General features: G+C 42.4%; 2 protein-coding genes across 16 annotated transcripts in view; one reads left to right on the plus strand and one right to left on the minus strand.

Moving 5' to 3' along the window:
- The first annotated feature begins 244 nt into the window (after positions 1-244).
- Positions 245-7,948, plus strand: nyx (nyctalopin). Its single transcript, XM_084022436.1, has 6 exons — positions 245-356; positions 626-806; positions 1,058-1,122; positions 2,762-3,048; positions 3,947-4,251; positions 5,655-7,948. The coding sequence occupies exons 3-6, from the start codon at positions 1,101-1,103 to the stop codon at positions 6,475-6,477; spliced, it is 1,437 nt and encodes a 478-aa protein (XP_083878562.1). The 5' UTR covers positions 245-356; positions 626-806; positions 1,058-1,100; the 3' UTR covers positions 6,478-7,948.
- Positions 7,949-11,500: 3,552 nt separating this feature from the next.
- caska (calcium/calmodulin-dependent serine protein kinase a) overlaps positions 11,501-21,379 on the minus strand; it is a 113,491-nt gene continuing 103,612 nt past the window's right edge. For 6 of the 15 annotated variants that reach the window (XM_084023461.1, XM_084023457.1, XM_084023454.1 and 3 more), the window contains 7 exons: positions 19,585-19,781; positions 19,286-19,401; positions 15,605-15,685; positions 15,449-15,529; positions 15,152-15,354; positions 14,989-15,072; positions 11,501-13,111 (listed from right to left, as the gene is read on the minus strand). In XM_084023461.1, coding sequence (XP_083879587.1) covers positions 12,935-13,111; positions 14,989-15,072; positions 15,152-15,354; positions 15,449-15,529; positions 15,605-15,685; positions 19,286-19,401; positions 19,585-19,781 — 939 coding nt within the window. In that variant the 3' untranslated portion in view covers positions 11,501-12,934. Of the gene's footprint in view, positions 13,112-14,988; positions 15,073-15,151; positions 15,355-15,448; positions 15,530-15,604; positions 15,686-19,285; positions 19,402-19,584; positions 19,818-20,297; positions 20,340-21,379 lie in introns of all 15 variants that reach the window. The other 9 variants (XM_084023458.1, XM_084023459.1, XM_084023456.1 and 6 more) reach the window with 4 other exon arrangements.

Here is a 21,379-nt window from a genome sequence, read left to right on the forward strand (position 1 = left end):
TTGTTGCCTCTACAGATGGTCGTCAGTCGGAGCTTTTTAGGATGTAAAGTAACATCCTCCATCCTGCATAAAAAACATTTTTACCCCACTTTTGGGAGGTTTTTCATGTTACTCTTGAAAGGTCACATGGCCTCTAATGTGCTGAGTAGGTTTCATAACTACTGAGTCAGTGACACCCATTAAAACCCTGTTGTATAATATCTGTGTCATTTTGAAAATGATGTTTTCGGGACATTGAAATCAGTTGATGCTCTCGGCTCTGGATGAAGACAACGTTCCCCACAGCTCGGACAGTACAGTAATCTTATTCAGCAAATTGTATCGATTGCCTCTCTCATCAGATCACACTGCTGATGGTGCGCTGATCCTCTAATCCATTTCAGCATCTGCATTTCTGAAGTTTTATTTCCAACTTCCCGCTGTGTGAGTGTGTGTTTGTGTAATCTGTGTGTTTCCAAGTCACCCCTCTAGGCGGGTTTGATCTGAGAGCTTTGCTTTACTCCTGTAATCCTGCCAAGCGCCCATCTCCATCCATCACTCCACCACTCCATCCAGGGGATTTCACTGCCATTAGGAGATGGCTTTTTGGTGTGTGTGTGTGTATGTGTGTGTGTGTGTAGTGTAGGAGGATGAAGTGTGTAAACACAAGCACACACACTTTTGCTGGAGAACCGTGTCAGACAGAAGCCTCAGTGATGCTGTTGAAGGTGCAGACACACGCGGGATGGTCAGGATGGACGCATGCATGAAGATTTGGACTGTGACCTTCAACACGCATGGATGCAGCTGCCTGGAAAGATCTACAGGTATGTCACTTGCCTTTCTGCTGGCCTTTCTGTTTGCAAAGGTTAACATGAAGATATTCTGTAAATTAGCTCCCACAGAGATGATACGAGATTGTAACTCTTCCCCCTTTTTTTTTTTTATCACCACTTAAAGTTCAAGTCAAACCGAGCTAAAACAGTGTTCTCCAAATGCAACTGGCTCTGGGACATATTTATATAATTCATAACCGTTCATCATTAAGTGCCGCTGTGCTGTTTTTGTGCCGTTTCAGACCTCCGTTAATCCGGGCATGTCCCAGATGAGAGACTACAGTAATGACTGTCATCACGTTCACTGGTCAGTTTCAAAGCCTTCCCTTCTACTTTCCTCCACGCCTGTTAACATGATTTCACAGCCTGTAGAGGCCTGGTGAAAGAGAAAACACACTGTAAATGCTCATGTATTAATATTTAATAATAGTTTAGCTCAGATAACATTAATATTTCCATCAAAGAACCGCCCAGAAATGTGGCTTCGCCTCCATCAAAGACACCTCATCCATAAGCACTGATTGACTGATTGATCAGACTAAAAGGCAGTGGCAAACTCCAGCTAACATGAACTGGATTGAGGTGAAATCCCGAGCACAGACAATACCTATTGTTGTGGGCTAATCTCTGATTTAAGCTGGTCTGTTTTAATCACATCATTTCACCAGCAGCTGGTAAAGAGACCGTTGGGCCTCGACCTGCTGCTCAACGTGACTCAAACCTCAAATCAAAGGTTTTGTAGGTTTACGGACAGGGACAGGGGACAGGGGACAGGTTTGTGTTGGGACTTGGACCTGAGGAGCCTGCAAGTACTTTATCACTTAACTCTGAGGCAATAAAACTGCCAACCAAATATGGACTGAGGAATCTCAAATCTCATTGCAGAATATGGGTCAATTGTATTGATCTAGTGCCCGGGATGGGAATGTCAACTAAAAAAGTTACATAAAAATCCCATCACGAGGTCCATTTAGAAGCTTTGAGTCATGTCACAAGATCCTGAGTGAAGCGTTTTTCACAGCAGACATTTGACTTGTCAAACTTTCCTAACACTCCACTCCTAACCGCTGTGACTCGTCAAAATGTCTGCTATGGGGGAAAAATGGTTAAAAAAAGAGAAAATAAATCTTAAAATGTGAAGTTGCTTATTAAGTTATTGAGTTTATTAAGTGAAATCCAAAATATGACGGTATCAGGAGATGCTGGTTTAATGTAGGCCGTATATTTAATTGGAATAGTTTTCATAGGAACTGTTATTCGTCCATTCAATATGAAAACAGCAGCTGGTTAGCTTAGCTTAGCTTAGCCTAGCACGGCCCTGAGCAACGTCACGGTTGAAAGCCCATAACCCGTCTGTAAAACCATCTCACGGTCATCACTCACTGTTTTTAAGCTTAAACAATGTTAATCTTGAGGGTTAAAGATGCTGGTATACGTGTTTTTTCTTACCTTTGGACAGAGCCAAGCTAACTTTTTCCACCTGTTTCCAGTCTTTATGCTAAGCTAAGTGTAGCTGCTGGTGGTAGCTTCATATTTATCATACAGATATCAATTGTCTCACCTTCAACGACAGAATACTTTTGGGAACCACTGACCTTGAATCCCAGCCTCTGTTTGAAGCCTTTGAATGGACCGATTGTATGTAGGTTTTAGGAATCCCTTTCTTTCCTGATACACAAACAGCCCCAATTTGAATTTGGTTGTATTGATCCTAAAAAGTGTAATAAAGAGTAATGATAATTGTGAATTGTGAAACTGAACAATTCCCAGCATCCTGTTTTGATTGATTCTTATACAAATGCACAACATAGCAAGCACTCACACCAGCACTGACTTTTGAGTGAAGACATATTTTCTTTGTCTGGCTGAAGAGATTCTTTGAGTATTTAGGACCGGTGGTTTTGTATTGTTTCTGATGCGTGTGTTTTCCCTGCATCCTTTTCCAGTCTCCGTGCTGCTCCTGCTGCCCCAGGCGGTGCTGGCCCGGTGGGCTTGTGTCCGGGCGTGTCCACCGCCCTGCTCCTGCACACAGGAGAAGAGCTGCAGCGTGCTGTGCGACCGCACCAGCATGTCTGAGTTGCCCAAGGAGTTCCCCTGTGAGGCGTCCGCCATCAACCTGGACAAGAACAAACTCAAGTTCCTGTCGGAGAGGGCCTTCGGCACCCTGCCCTCCCTCAAGTCTCTCTCTCTGGACCACAACAACATCTCCTTCATTACCCCTGGAGCCTTCAAGGTCTGCTGAGCTTTGGCGCTGACGTTTGCACTTTTCTTTTCTTAAAAAGAAGCAGAAATCATTTATAGCATTGTTTAGGAATTTGAACAGAAAAAGGAGATACATGGTTTTGTCTGTGCCTTCAGGTCAGAGTGTAACAGTGTGTGAGCGGCATGTTTGATGAAGCTCATGAAGGCTGACATCGTTGCATCTTCTGTGGTTGACGTGAGAAGGATTCAGGGCATTTACCTCTAGCAGGATGAGAACTATGTAGGAGAGCACACAAACTGCCCTATTCTCTCAGTGTTCATCACAAGTGCCTCAAAATACAGATGTTCATAAATACAACTAGCAAAAAAACGCCCCATCTTGTAATGTTAAAGTTTTGGTTAAAACAAACAAACAAACATTTATTTTCATTCCATTTGCCTAGTCTTTGGGATGTCTGCAGCTGAGAAATGTGCCACTTACTCCAAAACACAATGGGATTTTAACGGTGATATCCAAACCATCACAAAATTACATACAAAAACCAGAACAGCTTTACGCAGAAACACGGTCTCGTGGAAATGTTTTCATTTTTATGAGTAGCAAATATGAAACCATTCACATCCAAATAAAATCAAACCTATCTATAGGATTAGATGGGTTTAAATTCGATTGTGTTTTTTGAAGTGATCTACTAGAAATTATTTTTTTAAAGCCCCAACAAACACTTGCTTGTTTGCCTGTGACCCACATTCTTACTGGGATCCATTTTAACCTGTTTTTAGGAAGTTGTTCGTCTTATTGATATGTAATGAGCAGTACTGGCTCTTTTGATAGCAGCTTTGGCTTAAAAATATCTTTGGTTTGGAGTCTTGTAAACGACATCTTGAAATCTGCATATCTAACTCCCGACCGACCCTCTGTCCTGCAGGGCCTCGGTAACTTAGTGGAGCTGAAAATGGCGAACAACGACTACATCAGTTACCTCCATACACGGGCGTTCACAGGCCTGAAGAAGCTGGTGCGCCTGGACCTGTCAAACTGTAACCTCTTCAACATCCCCGACCGCATCTTCATAGAGCAACCGGCGCTGAAGGAGGTGCTCTGCTTCCAGAACAACTTCAGGAGGATCCCCGGAGCCTTCAGGGGCATGGAGAACCTGACCCACATCTACCTGGAGAGGAACAAGATCGAGGCCGTGGCCTACAACTCCCTGCTGGGCCTGGGCAGCCTCAAGTAAGATACATTAACTTACCAATATTTGATGCATGAGTGAAGTCTAAATGTGAAATGTGGTGTATTTTTTTTGTGATTTAGCATTAGGCTAATACCATTAGCCCTGATCACAGAACATGATATTGCTGTAATCTTAAATCTGGACATTTCTGTCTCACAAAGGCTCATAACATTGCTTGGTGCAAGCTCCCAATTATAGCCTCACCGGTTACTAATTCACCTGTCTATTGTGGAATCGTCCAGATTAGTCTTACTTGGACATAGTCAACTTTCCATTGTGCCTGTGTGGCAGGCACCACACAAAGTTGGTTGGTAAAACTATTAAAAAGGTTTTCTTTTTACGTTTGTCAGTTAAATAAAAGCTCATGTTAATCAACACAAAGATTTCTGTTTTAACTGCATTTTGGAAAATATCCTAAACTTTTCTGGAAATAGGGTTTGTACTATAATAGTATGGGATAAACAGCTGGGGAGATGCTCCTGCACAGACAATGTTAGGTGGCTGGCAGCCAGACCACATTCAACACCTCATTCGATAAAAATGCTCTCCCAATTGAATGAGTCTCTTAAAGGTGCATTGGTAAGAGAGTAATTGTTTTCAACTCAATGGCAGTTGGGCTCGTCCCATTTTATAAACTCTTTTCTCACTTTTACAAAGTGTGTATCAATATCAAGTATGTTGTTACGGCCTCCAAGCAATTAAATAAATGAATCAGTGCCTCGAATTGGAGACCTCAACATAAAAGGACACCAGGAAGTAGGACGTTTTAACCGGTTTTTATTAACCAACTTTTCCCACCAGAAAATAAACATTCTTTAATAAACCCATAACTGAAATGCAATATAAATACTTTACCAAATAACGAAGCCAGCAAACCAAAAGGGACCTGGAGATGCTGGCCAAACTCAGCCAAATGGAGGGGGACCAGGCCACCCCCTATAGGGACGTCGAAGCTGGCCCCCCTCCCTGTCCGACAGAACCAAATTATAAACTAAAAACTAAAACGAAAAGTAGGACTGCCGGCCATCTCCAGGCCAAAATAAAATACCAACTAAATCTAAGATTACTGAAAGAAAAAAGTCATTTAAGAAATCATAATGTGGGACTAAGGTGTTGCTGGGTCTGCCTCCCGTGAGCAACTGCACTCCCTGGGATATAGCAAGCTGGTAATTGTGGTAGCAATTCTGGATATGCTGCAGGGGTGTCAGCCTGATCTGGAGAGCATTCCTTGAATGTTTTTGGTTTTGTTTTCTTGCCTGTATTTTGGCTGTAGGGATCACTAGTCTGTCTTTTTTCCATAGTTGAAGATTTACTCTTTTATATGAAGGGCTTACTGTGGAAATATCCCCCTAAAGTACTCAGTTCTGTATTTTAAACCATCTCTATCGTCTACTTATAACAGGTACCTGAACCTCCAGGAAAACCGCATCAACGTGATCCATGACCAGGCCTTCCAGGATCTTGTGCGGCTGGAGAATTTCTACCTCAATGACAACCTGCTGTGTGATCTGCCCCGGCTCGCCTTCAAGGGCCTCATCCGCCTCAAGATGCTCAACCTTGGGGGGAACCTGTTGACCAACGTGTCCAAGACCTGGTTCAGTGACCTGGTGGAGCTTGAGGTCCTGTACCTGGACAGGAACCAGCTGCTGAACATCGAGGAAGGCACGTTCGAGAACCTGACCAGCCTGATCACGCTCCACCTGAACAGCAACAACCTCACCACCCTCCCCTTCCCTGTGTTCCAGCCCGTCTACTTCCTGGGCCGCCTCTATCTCTTCAGGAACCCCTGGGAGTGTGTCTGCGACCTGGAGTGGCTGAAGGAGTGGATGGAAAGCTACAAGCTGGTGCGGGACATCCCCTGTGCCTCCCCCTCCTCTGTGGCGGGACTAGATCTCAGCGAGGTGGTTTTCGCCAAGGCGAACGGCACGTGCGTGGACCCCGGAGAGCTGAACCTGACCACGGCCTCATCCGAGATCATCTCCACCACGGAGAACCGCTTCAACAGCCTCATTTCCAAACTGCTCCAGCAGGAGATCAGGGAGGAGATGGGGAACGGTACGGAGAGCCTTCGCAATGGGACCCTGCTGGGGCCGGAGGACGGGCAGCTCACCGCAGGGGTCGGGGGGCCGCGGGCAAGCCCAGCACTCCTCTGGGTCACTGCGGTGTGGCTCGTCTTTGATCTGATCGGCCACTCAGATATGAATTACTGTCTTTGTTGCACATGAGAACTGTGGGGAAAAACCAATGAGTAGCTTTTCAAATTGCAGATGAGATGAAAGATGTTTCCATTGATGAATGAAAGCACAGAGGAGAACGTGTCAGTCTGCACTGCCAAACATGGGATTAGGGGATTTTCTTCTTTTTGTCATGTTGAAATGCGAGCGTGGAAAACTGAATAAAAGACTGGAAAGGCCGACGTTGACATGGAGGCATTTACTTTCACATGAGCTGTTTCTATAGCTACAATAATCTATGATATTTATAGACTGCATATCTGATGCGTATCTTCCATCCCGATTGATTAACAGCAAGCAGCTGTACGCAGGATACACTTCTACCATCGCCGAGGTGGGCGTTGATTTCAAACCGTGGATTAGCGTGGCGACATGATGAAAATGTAGATGTGGACCTCTACCTTTAGTTACATAATGTGCGATTTTAATTAATATTATGTACTATATACTTTCATTCACATCTATGTGTAAAGTGAAAGGAGATAAGAGCTCCTGTAGTTATCTCCCAAACAGATGTCCTCTCTGCTCGTTTCTATTCATTCAGCTTAAATGTAGGTTCTCAGCTTTTCCATAAATGCATTAATCTTCTTATTACATGCGGCTCAGTGGCGTTGCTGCTTGCGTATGTTACGGCGTAATGGAGGGACTTTCTCATTGCTTTTGCCTCCTATGCATGGACTCTTCCCCCCTCATGGACCTGGCTCTGTACTGGGGGTGTGGTGGGTGTGATGGGTGTGATGGCCATATGTCGGGTTGTGGATGGGGGAGGGGAGTGTCAAAGCATGTCAGTTCCCTTTGGGATAATAAAGCTTTTGAGTATATTAGATTGCGGAAAAAAAAGTGTTCTTAATTTGCAACATATTTTGAGTATTGCAAAGTTTATATATATATACTGTACTGATGTGTTCTGTGTAGCTGAAATGTTAAAATATCCCTGTTCTTGCGCCAGCCACTGCTTTCTTTTTGCCCCAGTGTATGTCAGTAGTTTGGTTCGGTGATCCTAGTGGTGTTATGGACACTGAGACTCAGTAAACGCTGTCGCATGATATATTTTTCTAAATAAAAAAAAGTTGAACTTTTGACATACCTGCTCAATGACTCCCGTCAGCCTCGGCTGAGGAGTCGAACCATTTCAGCAGTGAACACCAGTTAATCTGCACACTGGCCTGCTGGCCCTTTAATGTGGGATTAGGCTGGGACTAAACCAACTGGGGAAGCTGGATGCTGCATCTCATCCCTCTCATTTGCGTTTGTTGTCGTGCAGCTGTTTTATTTTTTATCCTGGACCACTGAGGTAATAGAAGACGTGTATGTTCAGAATATCTTTAATATATCTGGTTGAAATGACATTAAGGTGTTACACAAGAGCAACTGTGTTGAGCTCACTCTTTTCAGTGACTGATATAAATTACACAGTTGTATACTGTAGACAAATCTGCTATCATTGAATTTCCTGGAAAGAGACCCATAACGATATTAGGAAATATGAAATAAAAATAGAAACAATGTTCTGAGACAGCTACAGTAATTGTTGGATTTTGGTACGTTACTTTATATGTGTTTTATAAGTTGTTTTGATAACTTTAAAAATATCTGCTTCTAGTAGGACCTGACAGATTTATGTAAACCCAAGTAAACATTCATTCATTCGGCCTGTGAAACGTTTCCCCATATTTGTGGACTTGAATGCTCATCTGCCCAGTAGGCACATTTAAGATTTTTGCATTTTCATTTCATATGCTTTGCACTGGCTTTGAAGGCTTGATACTTGAAGTAATTATGTAGAATGAATGTACTGATGTATCTATTTCCCCTTAATTGTCGCCACAGTGTGCTTTGAGTTCCTTTCTAAGATTGTACGGTGACATACTGTATATCAGCAGGTGACGACGATGTAGTGATTGTGTCATTACTGAAAGAAGAGAATGAAGCTCCGCGACTATCATGCTAACTGCCAGATGGCCCTTTTTATATTCACCGATTACGATCGGGTCCAGGTGGACTTCAGGTCAGGTTTGCAGAACTGCTGGGACCACACATCTCCGGGATCCATCGGAACCGCGGCTGCATCAAAGCAGCCGTCCACCCGCTCAAAACACTGACGTGCTGAAATGCGTGATTGAGCCCTGCGTAACCCTTCTGTCACAATGAGGGCAATCTTTGATATTTGTCTTAATCTGATGCTAAATGATGGCCGTCCGAGCCGTAAGCAAATATGGACGAACTCCGTCCAATCAGCAATGATGTGTCATCACAGCAAGTATACCTTTTCTGGTAGGAGTTAATGTGGTTGTGTTTTTGTTAATGCCATTGTGTTTTTTTGGTTGTTGTTTTTTTTGTTTTTGTGGTTGTTTTTTTGTTTTTGTCGTTTTTTTTCTTCTTGTGTTTTTTTGGTTGTTTTTTTGTTTTTGTGGTTGTCTTTTTTGTTTTTGTGGTTGTGTTTTTTTTGTTTTTGTGGTTGTGTTTTTTTTGTTTTCGTGGTTGTCTTTTTTGTTTTTGTGGTTGTCTTTTTTGTTTTTGTGGTTGTGGTTTTTTGTTTTTGTGGTTGTGTTTTTTGTTTTTGTGGTTGTGTTTTTTTTGTTTTTGTGGTTGTCTTTTTTGTTTATGTGGTTGTGGTTTTTTGTTTTTGTGGTTGTCTTTTTTGTTTTTGTGGTTGTGGTTTTTTGTTTTTGTGGTTATGTTTTTTGTTTTTGTGGTTGTGTTTTTTTTGTTTTTGTGGTTGTCTTTTTTGTTTTTGTGGTTGTGGTTTTTTGTTTTTGTTGTTGTCTTTTTTGTTTTTGTGGTTGTGGTTTTTTGTTTTTGTGGTTGTGTTTTTTCTTCTTGTGGTTGTGTTTTTGTTTTTGTGGTTGTGTTTTTTTGTTTTTGTGGTTGTGTTTTTTGTTTTTGTGGTTGTCTTTTTTTGTTTTTGTGGTTGTCGTTTTTGTTTTTGTGGTTGTGTTTTTTTTGTTTTTGTGGTTGTCTTTTTTTGTTTTTGTGGTTGTCTTTTTTGTTTTTGTGGTTGTGTTTTTTTTGTTTTTGTGGTTGTCTTTTTTTGTTTTTGTGGTTGTCTTTTTTGTTTTTGTGGTTGTGTTTTTCTTAATGCGGTTGTGTTTTTGTGGTTGTCGTTTGCCCTTCAGGGCCACCGTACATTTCTATACTATGACATTTTCTGACATGCTACATACTATGACTTTTTATGCCATTTTATGACATGCTATTAATTTTTATGCCATTTTATGACACACTGTAGTATTATTGTATGCCATTTTATGACATATATATATACTATGACTTTTATGCCATTTTATGCCATACTTTACTACGACTTTTTATGATATTTTATGACTTACTATACTATGATTTTTATGACAGGTTATGGTATATACCATGATTTCTTATGACATACTATCCTATGATTTCTTATGGTTTTATGAAAGACTATACTATGACTTTTTATGATATTTTATGGCATAGTTTACTATGATTTTTATGGTATTTTATGACTTACTATCCTATGCCTTTTTATGCCATTTTATGACATACTATAATATGATTTTTTATGACAAAAGAAGTTTATTCTAGATATTTTCAGTACACCTTTCCATACTATGACATTTTATGACATACTATATTATTGTTATGCCATTGTATGACATACTAAACTATGATTTTATGACATTTCATGACAGATTTATGACTTTTTATGACATACTCAACTATTACTTTTATGACATTTTATGACATACCTTACTTTGACTTTTATGACATTTTATGATAAAGTATGCCATGCCTTTTTATGACCTTTTATGACATATTATACTAGAATTTTTTATGACATTTCATGACATACTTTACTATGATTTTTTATGGCATTTTATGACATTCTGTACTGTGATTTATGGTGTTTATTACATACTATATAATGACTTTTAATTACATTTTATGACATCCTATTATGATATACTTTACCATGATTTGTTATGAAAGTCGTTATAATACTATTTTAGTAGAGTATAAAATTACATTTGATGAGATACTTAACTATGACATTTACTACAGTAAAAATGTCATACTAAAGTATGTCATAAAAAGTCATAGCAAGTAGGTAAAATGTATTTAGGGCAGTGCCTTTCATAGAACAATATCAGAATGTTCTGCACAAGAATAAAAATATAATAACGTGATAAAGTGTTGATTTAAAAGCCACACTCAAAATGCAGAAGAAAACCAGAGCTGTCCTTAATCAACAGTATGGGATTACGCAACAGTAAAATACAGTGTTCAGGCTGCCTCACTTGGATTGATTGAAATGCAGCACTGAAGTGAGAGGTGAGCTGAGTGCACCTGAAACATGTGTCGCAGCTCGAATTTGTGTGTGTGACTTCATTACCAAGAAACTTGGCGAATATTAACTTTTCAGATGATGCAACAATATAATTTTGTTATTTTTTTCTTAAACAAAAGAGACAATATAATTAACAGAGGTTGATTGCCAGATCCATTGACTAAACATTTAAGTTCAGTTCATACTCCAAAGCCTTCTGTTGCTATACATCACCATACAAATGAACTCGCTCTTTTCTAGTTCAGCCAACGAGAGTGTTTGTGTGATTTCTTTCGTGGCATGTTTGTGTGCCCTTCCTGATTCAGGTAATGAATTTGACCTCAAAAGTAATTTTTTCCACTTGCATCTTGTCACCATGCCTCTCCATGGCCTTTCTGCTTGTATAGCCTCTCTATGCTGAAGGGCTTTGGTCAGTTTTGTTATTATACTTATTGGATCATTATTATTGATGCATTAACATGCAAGCAGTAATGTTTTTCATACTTTTAGATAGTTGAATCATTGAAAATTTGTTATTTATTATAAACCATTCTTATATTGTGTTTCTGAAAGCATAATCTGAAAATATAGTGCAGTAAAAAGTACATATATCTCTTATCCTACATGCCGCTGTCAGTCTGGATATTAAGACAGACAATGTTGGTGTCGTGTTTATGTTCAGTGGAAAAGAAAAAAAGAGCCACTCCAAGGTTCACTTTTCCAACACATAAAAGGAAATATATTTAAAAAATGTTCATACTGAAGAACTTTTATCATTGCAGAGTCATTTACACAAGGGGCAGTTTGTATGTCAGTCTGTCATATTCACATACACGGCATTCAGATGCACACGCTGCCTCCTCTCCCCTCCCAAAGTCGTCTCCTTTGCAGAATGTAAAGTGTACATTTCCTTTGTAGACAGTTACGCAGTTGCAGAATAAAAATCATCATTTCATCTCGCTAAAATGTTTAACTTGATTGAAACATTAATACTTTTGGACATCACATTTCTGAAATGGCAAATGAGGAATAAGGTGAAATTCTTCCTTTTTTTGTGTGTATGACAAAAGAATAAAATCGAGACTTTTATTAGTTTTTTTTCTTACAAACACATCTCACTATGGTTGATCATCTTTTAAATGTTCTTTTATTTTATTAAATCTGTGGTTTAGAAATGCCACCCAGAATGCAAGGGATGTGCATAGGTGTCAAGTCGATGTCCGGCTCCGCTCCGTCGCTGTCTGTTCTTGCCTCCCTTGCTTCCCTTAGCTGCGTTCAGTCTTCCAAGCAGCTGGAATGTTTTTTTATTTTTATATTTATACGTGTCTTCTTTTCTTTCGTGGAGGTTTTCAGAAGAACACTGGGAAAACTGACTGACTGACAGCATGGAAGCTTGCAAATGTCCACATGCATGATAACCTCATTCAGATCTCTAAAACATTTATGGATTTATTTAGAAGAGACAGTACCTGGTAGGCAAATCGAAAGGTGCGTGATGTGTGTGATAGTGTAACGGTAACAATAGGATCATGAGACGATGTAAGCATCACAGCTTGGAAAAGTAGAAGAAAGAATAAATAAAGAAGGAGGGCTGGTGACATGAGCTACAGATGAGAAGACACTGCAGTGTGTTTGTGTGCTTTACTTCAGTCTGCTGATAGAATACTCCGACAGCGTCTTTCTACAGATGGTTTAGTACTACAACACCCAACAGGACTACAATGTGATGGGAGGACGGGACACAGTACTGTCTCTTTAAAACAAACATCTACAAAAATGCTGCCTCCTAGCTAGTACAGACATGACAATATTCACTTTTGTTTAAACTCTGTTTTTATACAACACTATGACTAGGTCGTCTGTCAGGGCAGGAGTCCGATAGTTGGCCGCCACCGGTTGTTTGTGCAGCGTTCAGGAGGATTCCGGTTGAATGCTGTGGTCGCTTTCACAGTACGCTGAGGGAGGTTCTCGATCAAGTGCCGTGTAGAGAGAGGTCACCCATCGGTTTTTGTTAAAGTTTTCATTTATTCTAACTTCGAACAGGGAATGATGGGAGTTTGGACGAGGTTTTGTTGCTGGGAGGGGAGGGGACGAGGAGGAGGAGGAGGGTGGGGTGGCGGTGTTGGTGGCGGTCAGGGCTGCAGGTCAGTAGACCCAGGACACAGGGACCCACTGGCTGGTGGTGCACACCAGATCAATGGCCTCCTCCAGGTGCCTGATGGTCTCATCAATCTCGTTGTTTATGATGGTCTGGTCAAAGTAGTGGGCGTAGGTCTTCTGCAGGATCTCTGACTCCTTCTGCAGCCGCTGGAGAGACTCGTCCTGGGGGAGGATGAGGAGGAGTAATGGAGGTTGTTAGACGGACAAAGAGAGTGACGAAGAGCACATATAGAACACAAGAGAGATTCTTAAGGTCCCTTTATACTGTGTGATTGAGTTATTTAAGACGAGAAGTGAAAAATATGAGGAGAAAACATGTTGAAGGTTTCTCTCCCTTACGCCATAAAATTATTCACAAAGTTTAACCTTGAGCTCTAACAAAGTCATTTACATCCATGGTTATGTGCTAGCAGTCAGCAGAGAGAGAGAGAGAGAGAGAGAGAGAGAGAGAGAGAGAGAGAGAGAGAGAGAGAGAGAGAGAGAGAGAGAGAATATGGTGTTTATTAATTAAGAAAATGAAGCCAAAATGATCAATGATAATGATGAATCTAACAAAAGACTGATTGCAGCTTGTGCACTTTTTTGTTGAACATCTTTGTAGATGGCATATTTTGGGAGTTTTAGACAGATGTTTTAGCATTTTAACCTTCTGGAAAAATGTGACATTTCTGACATTTTATATATGATATGTATTTATCTTTAATCCTGACAATGTGCCGACTGCGAGAATCAAAGATGTGTCATTTCTTGTGTAGGTTTTTTTCCCCATTTAAATTGTGGCACTATAATTTACCAGACATTTTGTTTTCAGTGTATTTATATTCATATTCACATATTCGACCCCTTGACATGCAGTCAATCTGCAAGGTGGCTGTGACAGCACAGTGTGTACGAGCCTTTACTGAGCAGAGGAGGAAGGGAACGGGAAAACACAGAAGGGGCCACTAACCGCTATGAGTGGAAACTAACACACACATATGATTAAATATAAATATATGGAGGACGTATCCTGTCAGGCTTTACTTACTGGCAGCGTTCGACACCACCTGGGCATCTGAGAGGAGCGCCAAAGAAACAAACGCATGCAGCATGCGAAAACAAACAAGTGCAGAGAGGAATGAGAGAGTAGAGCAGACAGAAGGGACGCTGCGTGGCGGCTTCACACACTGACTGCAGATCAGATGTGTCAGTGACGGAGAAACTACAAAAGAAACCCCCGGTTTAAGAGCCGATGATGTAACAACGAGTCGGGATTTGAAACGGTTCACATAAAATGTAAAGCAGATGAGAGGTGTCGGTCAATTTAGTCGATCAGCAGAACACGAGTCAAGGGCTTTTATACAAACCATTTGTTAAGTTCATGATTTTCTCTCAGTTTGTAGACAAATAAAAGAAGATGATTTTACACTTTGCAGTGACCCTCAGCCCCTTTGTTCCTACTGAAGATGTTAAACCTTTATTATACAGGGTCGCTCATAAAGTTGGAATCATTTGCAAATGTTCTGCATGAATTCTTTTCACCTGGTGGGTAATTGTGACACATAATGTAATCATTGCACCTGGGTGAACGTGATAACTGAAACTGTAATTTCGCTGTATTCGTATAGTGACAATAAAGTTATACCATAACTGATGCATTTAAATAAGAATAAACAGAGTGTCTGAAAACAAAATATTCCAACTTTACGGGCAACAGTGTAGTTTCAACTGTAAAAGTTGGGCAATTTAGTTCTTTTTTAACTTTAACAGAGAGGATCTATCCACATGTGGGCTCGAGTGAGTATTTGGGGCAGCAGGACGTGTTTGTAATGAACTAGTGTGTTTGTTCATGGTAATGAGGGAACATGTCAGCCACTGCAACAGTGTGGCTCAGTCGTTTTTTTGGACAACACTGCAGACAAAGGTTTGTTTTGGGCTTTTCATGAGATCTTGTGATCAACAAGAAAACTGTAGAACATCACCAACCGTAGCCCTTAACATGTCTTTTCAGTGTGTGTGTGTGTGTGTGTGTGTGTGTGTGTGTGTGTGTGTCGTCCTACCTCATTGATGTCTGGCGTAATAGTTGGCGCAGCAATAAACACGACGTACGGGGCGAACTCTGCTGTCCGCAGGACCTTCAGGGCCTGGCGGAGAACGGGGGTGAGAAGTCAGTATGTCCTTAAATATGCATGCGTGCACACACACTTCGACGTACACACACACCTGAGGCTCGACGTCCAGTATAGCTATGTGTCCCTGCTGGTGGATCTTCCGGATGGTCTCCAGCCGCGTGCCGTACATGGCGTCCTCGTGGCTGCCGTACTCCAGGTACTCGTTGTTGCTAATGTCCTGCATCATCTGGTCGTGGGAGACGAAGAAGTAGTTCTTCCCGTTCTCCTCGTCCTTCTTTGGAGGTCTGGTTGTGTCTGTGGGACACCGGGAGACACAGAGCGTTTCCGTTTCATGACATATGGCACGGTGATGTGCGTTACAGTGGAAGGCCGTGGTCGTGTGTCTTACGTGGAATGGGGTAGGCAAATCTGTCGGGGTGTTTGGTGATGAGTGTGTTCTTAATGTGCCTTCTGCCGACTCCGTGGGCCCCTGACGAAGACAAAGACGGTCAGCGAGGACAGTTATGAAGAAGTAGTCCTCCTCTCTTGCTGCCACTTCTCTTACCTAACAAAACGAGTGTTTTCCTCTTGAAAGCAGGAAGCTTCACAACCTCTTCATATGTGACGAGGTCTAGTTGGTCGAACACTGGAAGCGAGAGGCAGAAACAGAGTAAGAGGATGCATGGAGAGGAGCATGCTGGGACAAAAAAGGATGGAGAGGGGAACAAGGAGCACTAAAAAGAGTCTTAAACAATGTTGGTGACTATGTGGTGAAAAGAAGGGGAAGTTGGGTCACTCAAACAAAACTGAAGAGCTGAGATGATCCGTGAAGTGAAACTTAAAATAACCTCCGAGCTCTGAGATGAAATCAGTCCGACCCAGCAGAAAGTCATCCAGCGAGAAAACGCTCCGTGTGCTGATCTAATCCAGCAGGGAGGGTGTGAGGAAGGAATCTTTCATGAGGATAATGAAAGTATAATGACTAACCCTCTGCTTGCATAAACGCTGCTACAAGAAACAACTCCACTTGAAGAGAAGAATTCTTCTCCGACGACACGTTTCCATGGCAATGGCTTTGCTTTTAATCAAACCGTGCCCGTTATCTAAACACATTGATGTTTGTCTTTACAAGAACCACTTCAAACTGGACAGCTAACTGTTGTCAGATGAATCAAATCTTTGATAAAACTGATTTTCAACATAGTTGCTGCCGTCTGATTTAAGGACATAATATTTGGGCAACAATTTCTTCTAAATAGATCACTAAGTAACTGTGAAATGTATTTTCATGAACCTTTATGCAACTGTGCACAGATTATTAATCCAACTTGAACAACAGAACAGTTGATAGGTTACCTTTAGGGTATTTGTTCTATAAAAACAGTCATTAAAAGCAGGGGAGGTTTTTCCGGCCGTTTCTCTGCGTGACAAAACACAGGCCAGAATAACTGAGGCGAATTGCAGGTTGTTTGTTGTTAGTGCAGAGTGTGTCACATGTTCCAGCCGAGCTGTTAACTGTACAATGTGTTCTCAGCCTCTGGAACATGAGCCTCCGTGCAGCCACCACCTCAGGGCGCTGACACGGGAAATACAATACCCACAAGTCACTGGGTTCTCTCGTGCGGCAGGAGGCTGCAGACTGACGGTGAATCATTCTTTAAAGTTCTTTAAAGATCCGCACAAGGGGAGACACTGTTCCAGAATATTTACATGTAGTCTGGGAACACGCGACCAAACATTGATCCAGAAAAACACGACAGCACACGATATCTGGAAGACACAAACTAAGCTACATGGTTTCAGTTTTGTTTCTCAGCCTTCTGTTGTTTTATGACCAAAGCAACAGAAGCAAAACTGAACAGCTGGCAGCAACAGCTGACTTGAGCTACAGGGAGGGGGGTTAGAAGAGAGAGAGAGGAGGTGGTGGTTGCTGTCACTGGTGGTTACTTACATGCAGAGAAGCCGTTCAGTAGGAGAAAGCCAGAGAGATGAACAGGAGGGGTCATAACATGGTTCGGTTACAACAGCAGAATTACAAAATGTTACACACAAACAGCAAGAAACCACAGCTGGACACAGCGCCGACAATGGAGATGGAACAGTACACCGTATACAGCTGTTGTTGCTGCTGAAGGGTGACTTCACTCCAACTGGTGATATGTCACCGTGGGAAGTGTGCCGGCGAGATGGTAACAACATGCACCAGCACCACAGTCCCAGACAGACTGTCAACGGCCAGGGTTCAAGCTATATATATATATATATATATATATATATACACAACAACAGTCATACAGAATGATGTGATCCTCAGTTTTTCAGCAAAATGAAACCTGAAGTTGAGCCAAGTGTTAGTTCAGGCAGGCCTCAAAGTCCAGCTACATCAGCTGATAGCATCTCAAGCCAGCCCAATCAGCTGATGGGTCAGCTGACTCTCTTCTACGCATCCAATTGGCAAATGTCATAAAGGGCGCCTGTAAAGCTGCTTTAGCCCGCCTCCACCACAGCTCCTCCTCCTAATGCTGCGTCTGACTTACAGAGCAAACCTTTCTTTGACCAAAGTGGTCCTGACTGAATTTACATCCTGGTACCAGTACAATGTTCCAGTATTGTTCCAGTATGATAGCAATGTTCAATACCTTACCTTAAAATATATATTTTGTCACACAGTTGTAGTGTAAGATGTGATATTTCCCAAAATAATAATAATAATTTAAAATGCTAATTATTTGGCCAGACATGTTGCTGACAGAACTCACATACAAGGTGTTGTTTCAGAGCGTATAATAAAGTTTTCTCTACGCGAACACACAGATGCACACAAACAAAAACATGCAAACAATTCAGGATTTCACCAGCTACTAATTCTGAGGAGACAGAAACGTTTGATGACCGTGGGATCAAAGTGTTCAGCATTACCTATCGGTGTACTCAGTTATGAATCTGTTCAAATGGAGGATGAGTTTAAATACTGATGAATAAATGCAGGTGACTTTGGATCCCATGCATTCATGCTTTTATGACTAAATTACTATTTTCTGAATTGCATGCTAAGATATATTAAGGCAATAAATGGACATTGACAGATGTCTGTGTATAGTCTCACACACACACACACACACACACACACACACACACACACACACACACACACACACACACACACACACACACACACACACACACACACACACACACACACACACACACAGTTTCCTTACTGGGTCTCAGCTGTAGGATTGGTGGGATCCACAGACCAACACTGCTGGGTCTGGTTGCAGCTGCAGTGTGACCTTGAGTCTCTTCTACTGCTCAGTGTGCACATTTGGAAGGTTACGCTTGGATCCATGGTCGGACCCTGATATTGTCTCAATGAATATTACTGCCGAGTGCACACGGTACAGGTGGTGTGATGCTCTGTGTACACGAGCTGCAGACGCCTGACATCTCAAAGTCACGTTTCATCTCCACCCGGCACATTTTGCACGGCTCCTTACACGAGACTCACTCACTCATGCCTTGTTCCAGGGGTTTCCAAATGGGGCTCTGGGCTTTGATTTTTAATAACACATGCATACAAAGACGGCCTGTCTCACAGCTGCTGTTCATGAAATACACATTTTGATCTGAAAGCAAATATAAACAAACAGTTTCTAGAGACCAACAAGGCTGGAACCACAGCTCCTCAACAGCTATTTGGTGTCAAAACTAACAGCAAACAAAAACCTTTCCCACCACCTTCCACTGTCAGCAGGAAACTCCCACACTGACCCGTCCCTGCCTCCCTGTGGACTCCACAGTCTCAGCTCAGGTCACAAACACACGTGTTGAGCTTTTACCCCACGACACACATAGAATCTATGTTAAGACAGACCAGTATTTGATACCTCGTGTTCACTAAAGATACACACAGGAGAGCACATGGAAATGAGTTGCTAGCTCAAACCTGGTCTCCATATCAAAGAGATGCCCACACTTCTCTAAGTTGGCCCTGTGCTCGTATAAGCTTTCTGCTACGGTGACAGCTTTCCCTGTCAATCCTGGGACTCGGCTACTGGAGGGGACAGGACAGACAGACAGACAGACAGACACGCAGACAGACAGACAGAAACGCTTGCCCTCAAGCCCACACATTCCCACTCGTGTGCAAATTGTGTAACATGCATACATGCGCTGAAACGTCTGTCGCATGGTGTGTTGCGTGCGCATGCATGTGATCATGGATGTGTGTGAGTACATGATGTACCTGCATTGTGCTTTGCCAAATACTTGTCTTTGTACTGCTTCTTCTTCTTGCCAAACCAAGTACAGCTGGCCTGCTGCTCCTGCTTGGTCTTCTCCATGGCTATACACGCCACCCGCCTACCACACACACACACACACACACACACACACACACACACACACACACACACACACACACACACACACACACACACACACAGTGTCAGGTTTCGTGTTGAGCTGAAGGATTGAAGATGCAGAGGACTAGTTTCTCTGTAACCTCTGTGTGTGTGTGTGTGTGTGTGTGTGATTGCATCTCACCACTCCTGCAGCTCTGGCGACGGGATGAGGCCCGCCGTGCCATTTTTCATGTTCTCCAGCTTGCCCTGCCACCAGTTGTGGTCGTCCTTGGAGATGATCTGGATGATGTCGCCCACCTGGAAGCGAATGCCGGCCTCCTTGCAGGGGATGAGCTCGTCTTTGGAGGGGTCGTATTCAAACTGAGCTCTCACATAGATCTGTTGGGGGGAAAAAGCAGACGTTGGGAGATTGAGCTAAGTGAAGGACGGTTTGGGGCGCTGGAGTTTCTGAAATAGTCAGTGGTATATAAAGCGAAAGAAGTGAGTGATGCGAGTGTTGGGTACACTAGACAGGACGGGAAGATAACAGGCTACTTTTGCATATCATGGCAGCTCTTACAGAAGTAATTGGTGGTGGACCCTCAGGGGGGGGGGGGGGGGATGTTTGGTTGCCAGGTTGGAAACTGGTTTCCAAGGAAGGGTTTCCTCCAGTGAGATAAACCCAGACACTGCTGGGCGATTAATGAGCCTCTCAACACACCGGTAAGTACGGCACAGGCATTGTTTATGTGTCCATTAGTTCAAAACAACAGTCATTATCCTGCTTTATTCCATTTGGAACCACGCAGACGTTTGTTGCTGTTCTACACTCTGTGTGGAAATGAGCTGGTGGAAGTGTTTTGGACAAAAGTGTAGAAGTGTTTTCTTTTGGGGGGGGGGGGGGCTGTCTCTTACCTTAACAGACATTTTGTCCTTGATTGGAGGTCTGGATACAATCTAGGATTTGAAAGCATCACACACATCATGCAGCAAAACGGCAATGCAATGTCTAAACAGCATATGGGGCTAAGGTTGGTGGGGGGAGAGAGGTTGGGGGGGGGACTGTGGTGAGGAAGGACAAGGAGGTACAGCTCCTCTTTTGGTGCGACAAAAAGCAGTCTTACCCTCGTAACATCTTTTTAAATATTTACTTCCTGGTGACATTTTGTAAACTATGACTCATTTCAATGGGACCTTTATAGATCAGGCTCTGTAACTCTGAAACTCCCAGGCATGGGGTGTAAAATGGTCAGTTGTGGACTCTACTGCCCTCTGCTGGCGGGATCTGCTGCCGGTACAATCACAAGATCCTTTATCCCACAAGAACGATGGTATGAGTTTTGGTGAGAAATGTTGGATTATCACAGAGGAAACTGGAAGGTGTACACACATTAAGACACGGTGATGGGAAGAGATCACAGACAGATGAAGGATTATTATGCTGACACAACATTTGAGTTGGCTACAGGTAGGGGTAGTCAATGGGCTTCAGTGCTTAGGGGTGATCTCTAGGCTCTGCAGGGTTCAACAATGCCTGTGCCATTATTACCACACAAGTGAAGGTAGTGAAGTGCTACACTGTCAGGCTAACACAACAGTGGCCACTTGTATTGACCTGTGTATTAGACCTAAGTAGAGGTCTTCACTCAGTCCTCAGTAACAGAGACCTGACCCGGGAGGAAAGAGTCAAATGGGGTTACTTTCTATTGCAGTGGGTCAGTATATCTAAAGGCTTGAAACAAGCTGGTGAGCATTCATCATTCTATAATTGTTCAATTTGCTGCATTTCACAGTTTGGACTGTTGGCCGGAGAAAACTAAACATTTTAAGATCTGACCTTTTTAAAAAATGTTTTCTGAACATCCATGCTATTATATCTGTGCTTGGGTTCCTTTCATATCAGGGCTCCACATATATTTACTGGTGTGTACATGGAGTTCTGGATGGTTATCCTATGGGTCTGTGGAGGTGTGTTTGTTAAAGAGCACAGATGAGGA

Source organism: Eutrigla gurnardus (genome assembly GCF_963514095.1).
Source record: "Eutrigla gurnardus genome assembly, chromosome: 12".
Lineage (NCBI taxonomy): Eukaryota > Metazoa > Chordata > Actinopteri > Perciformes > Triglidae > Eutrigla > Eutrigla gurnardus.

What these genes read in the sequence shown, in the direction of transcription:
- nyx (XM_084022436.1), top strand. Translation starts at nt 1,101, where the DNA reads ATGACTGTCATCACGTTCACTG. An exon ending in GACTGTCATCACGTTCACTG is followed by an intron (nt 1,123 to 2,761) that starts GTCAGTTTCAAA and finishes ATCCTTTTCCAG; the next exon opens with TCTCCGTGCTGCTCCTGCTG. An exon ending in CTGGGCCTGGGCAGCCTCAA is followed by an intron (nt 4,252 to 5,654) that starts GTAAGATACATT and finishes TACTTATAACAG; the next exon opens with GTACCTGAACCTCCAGGAAA.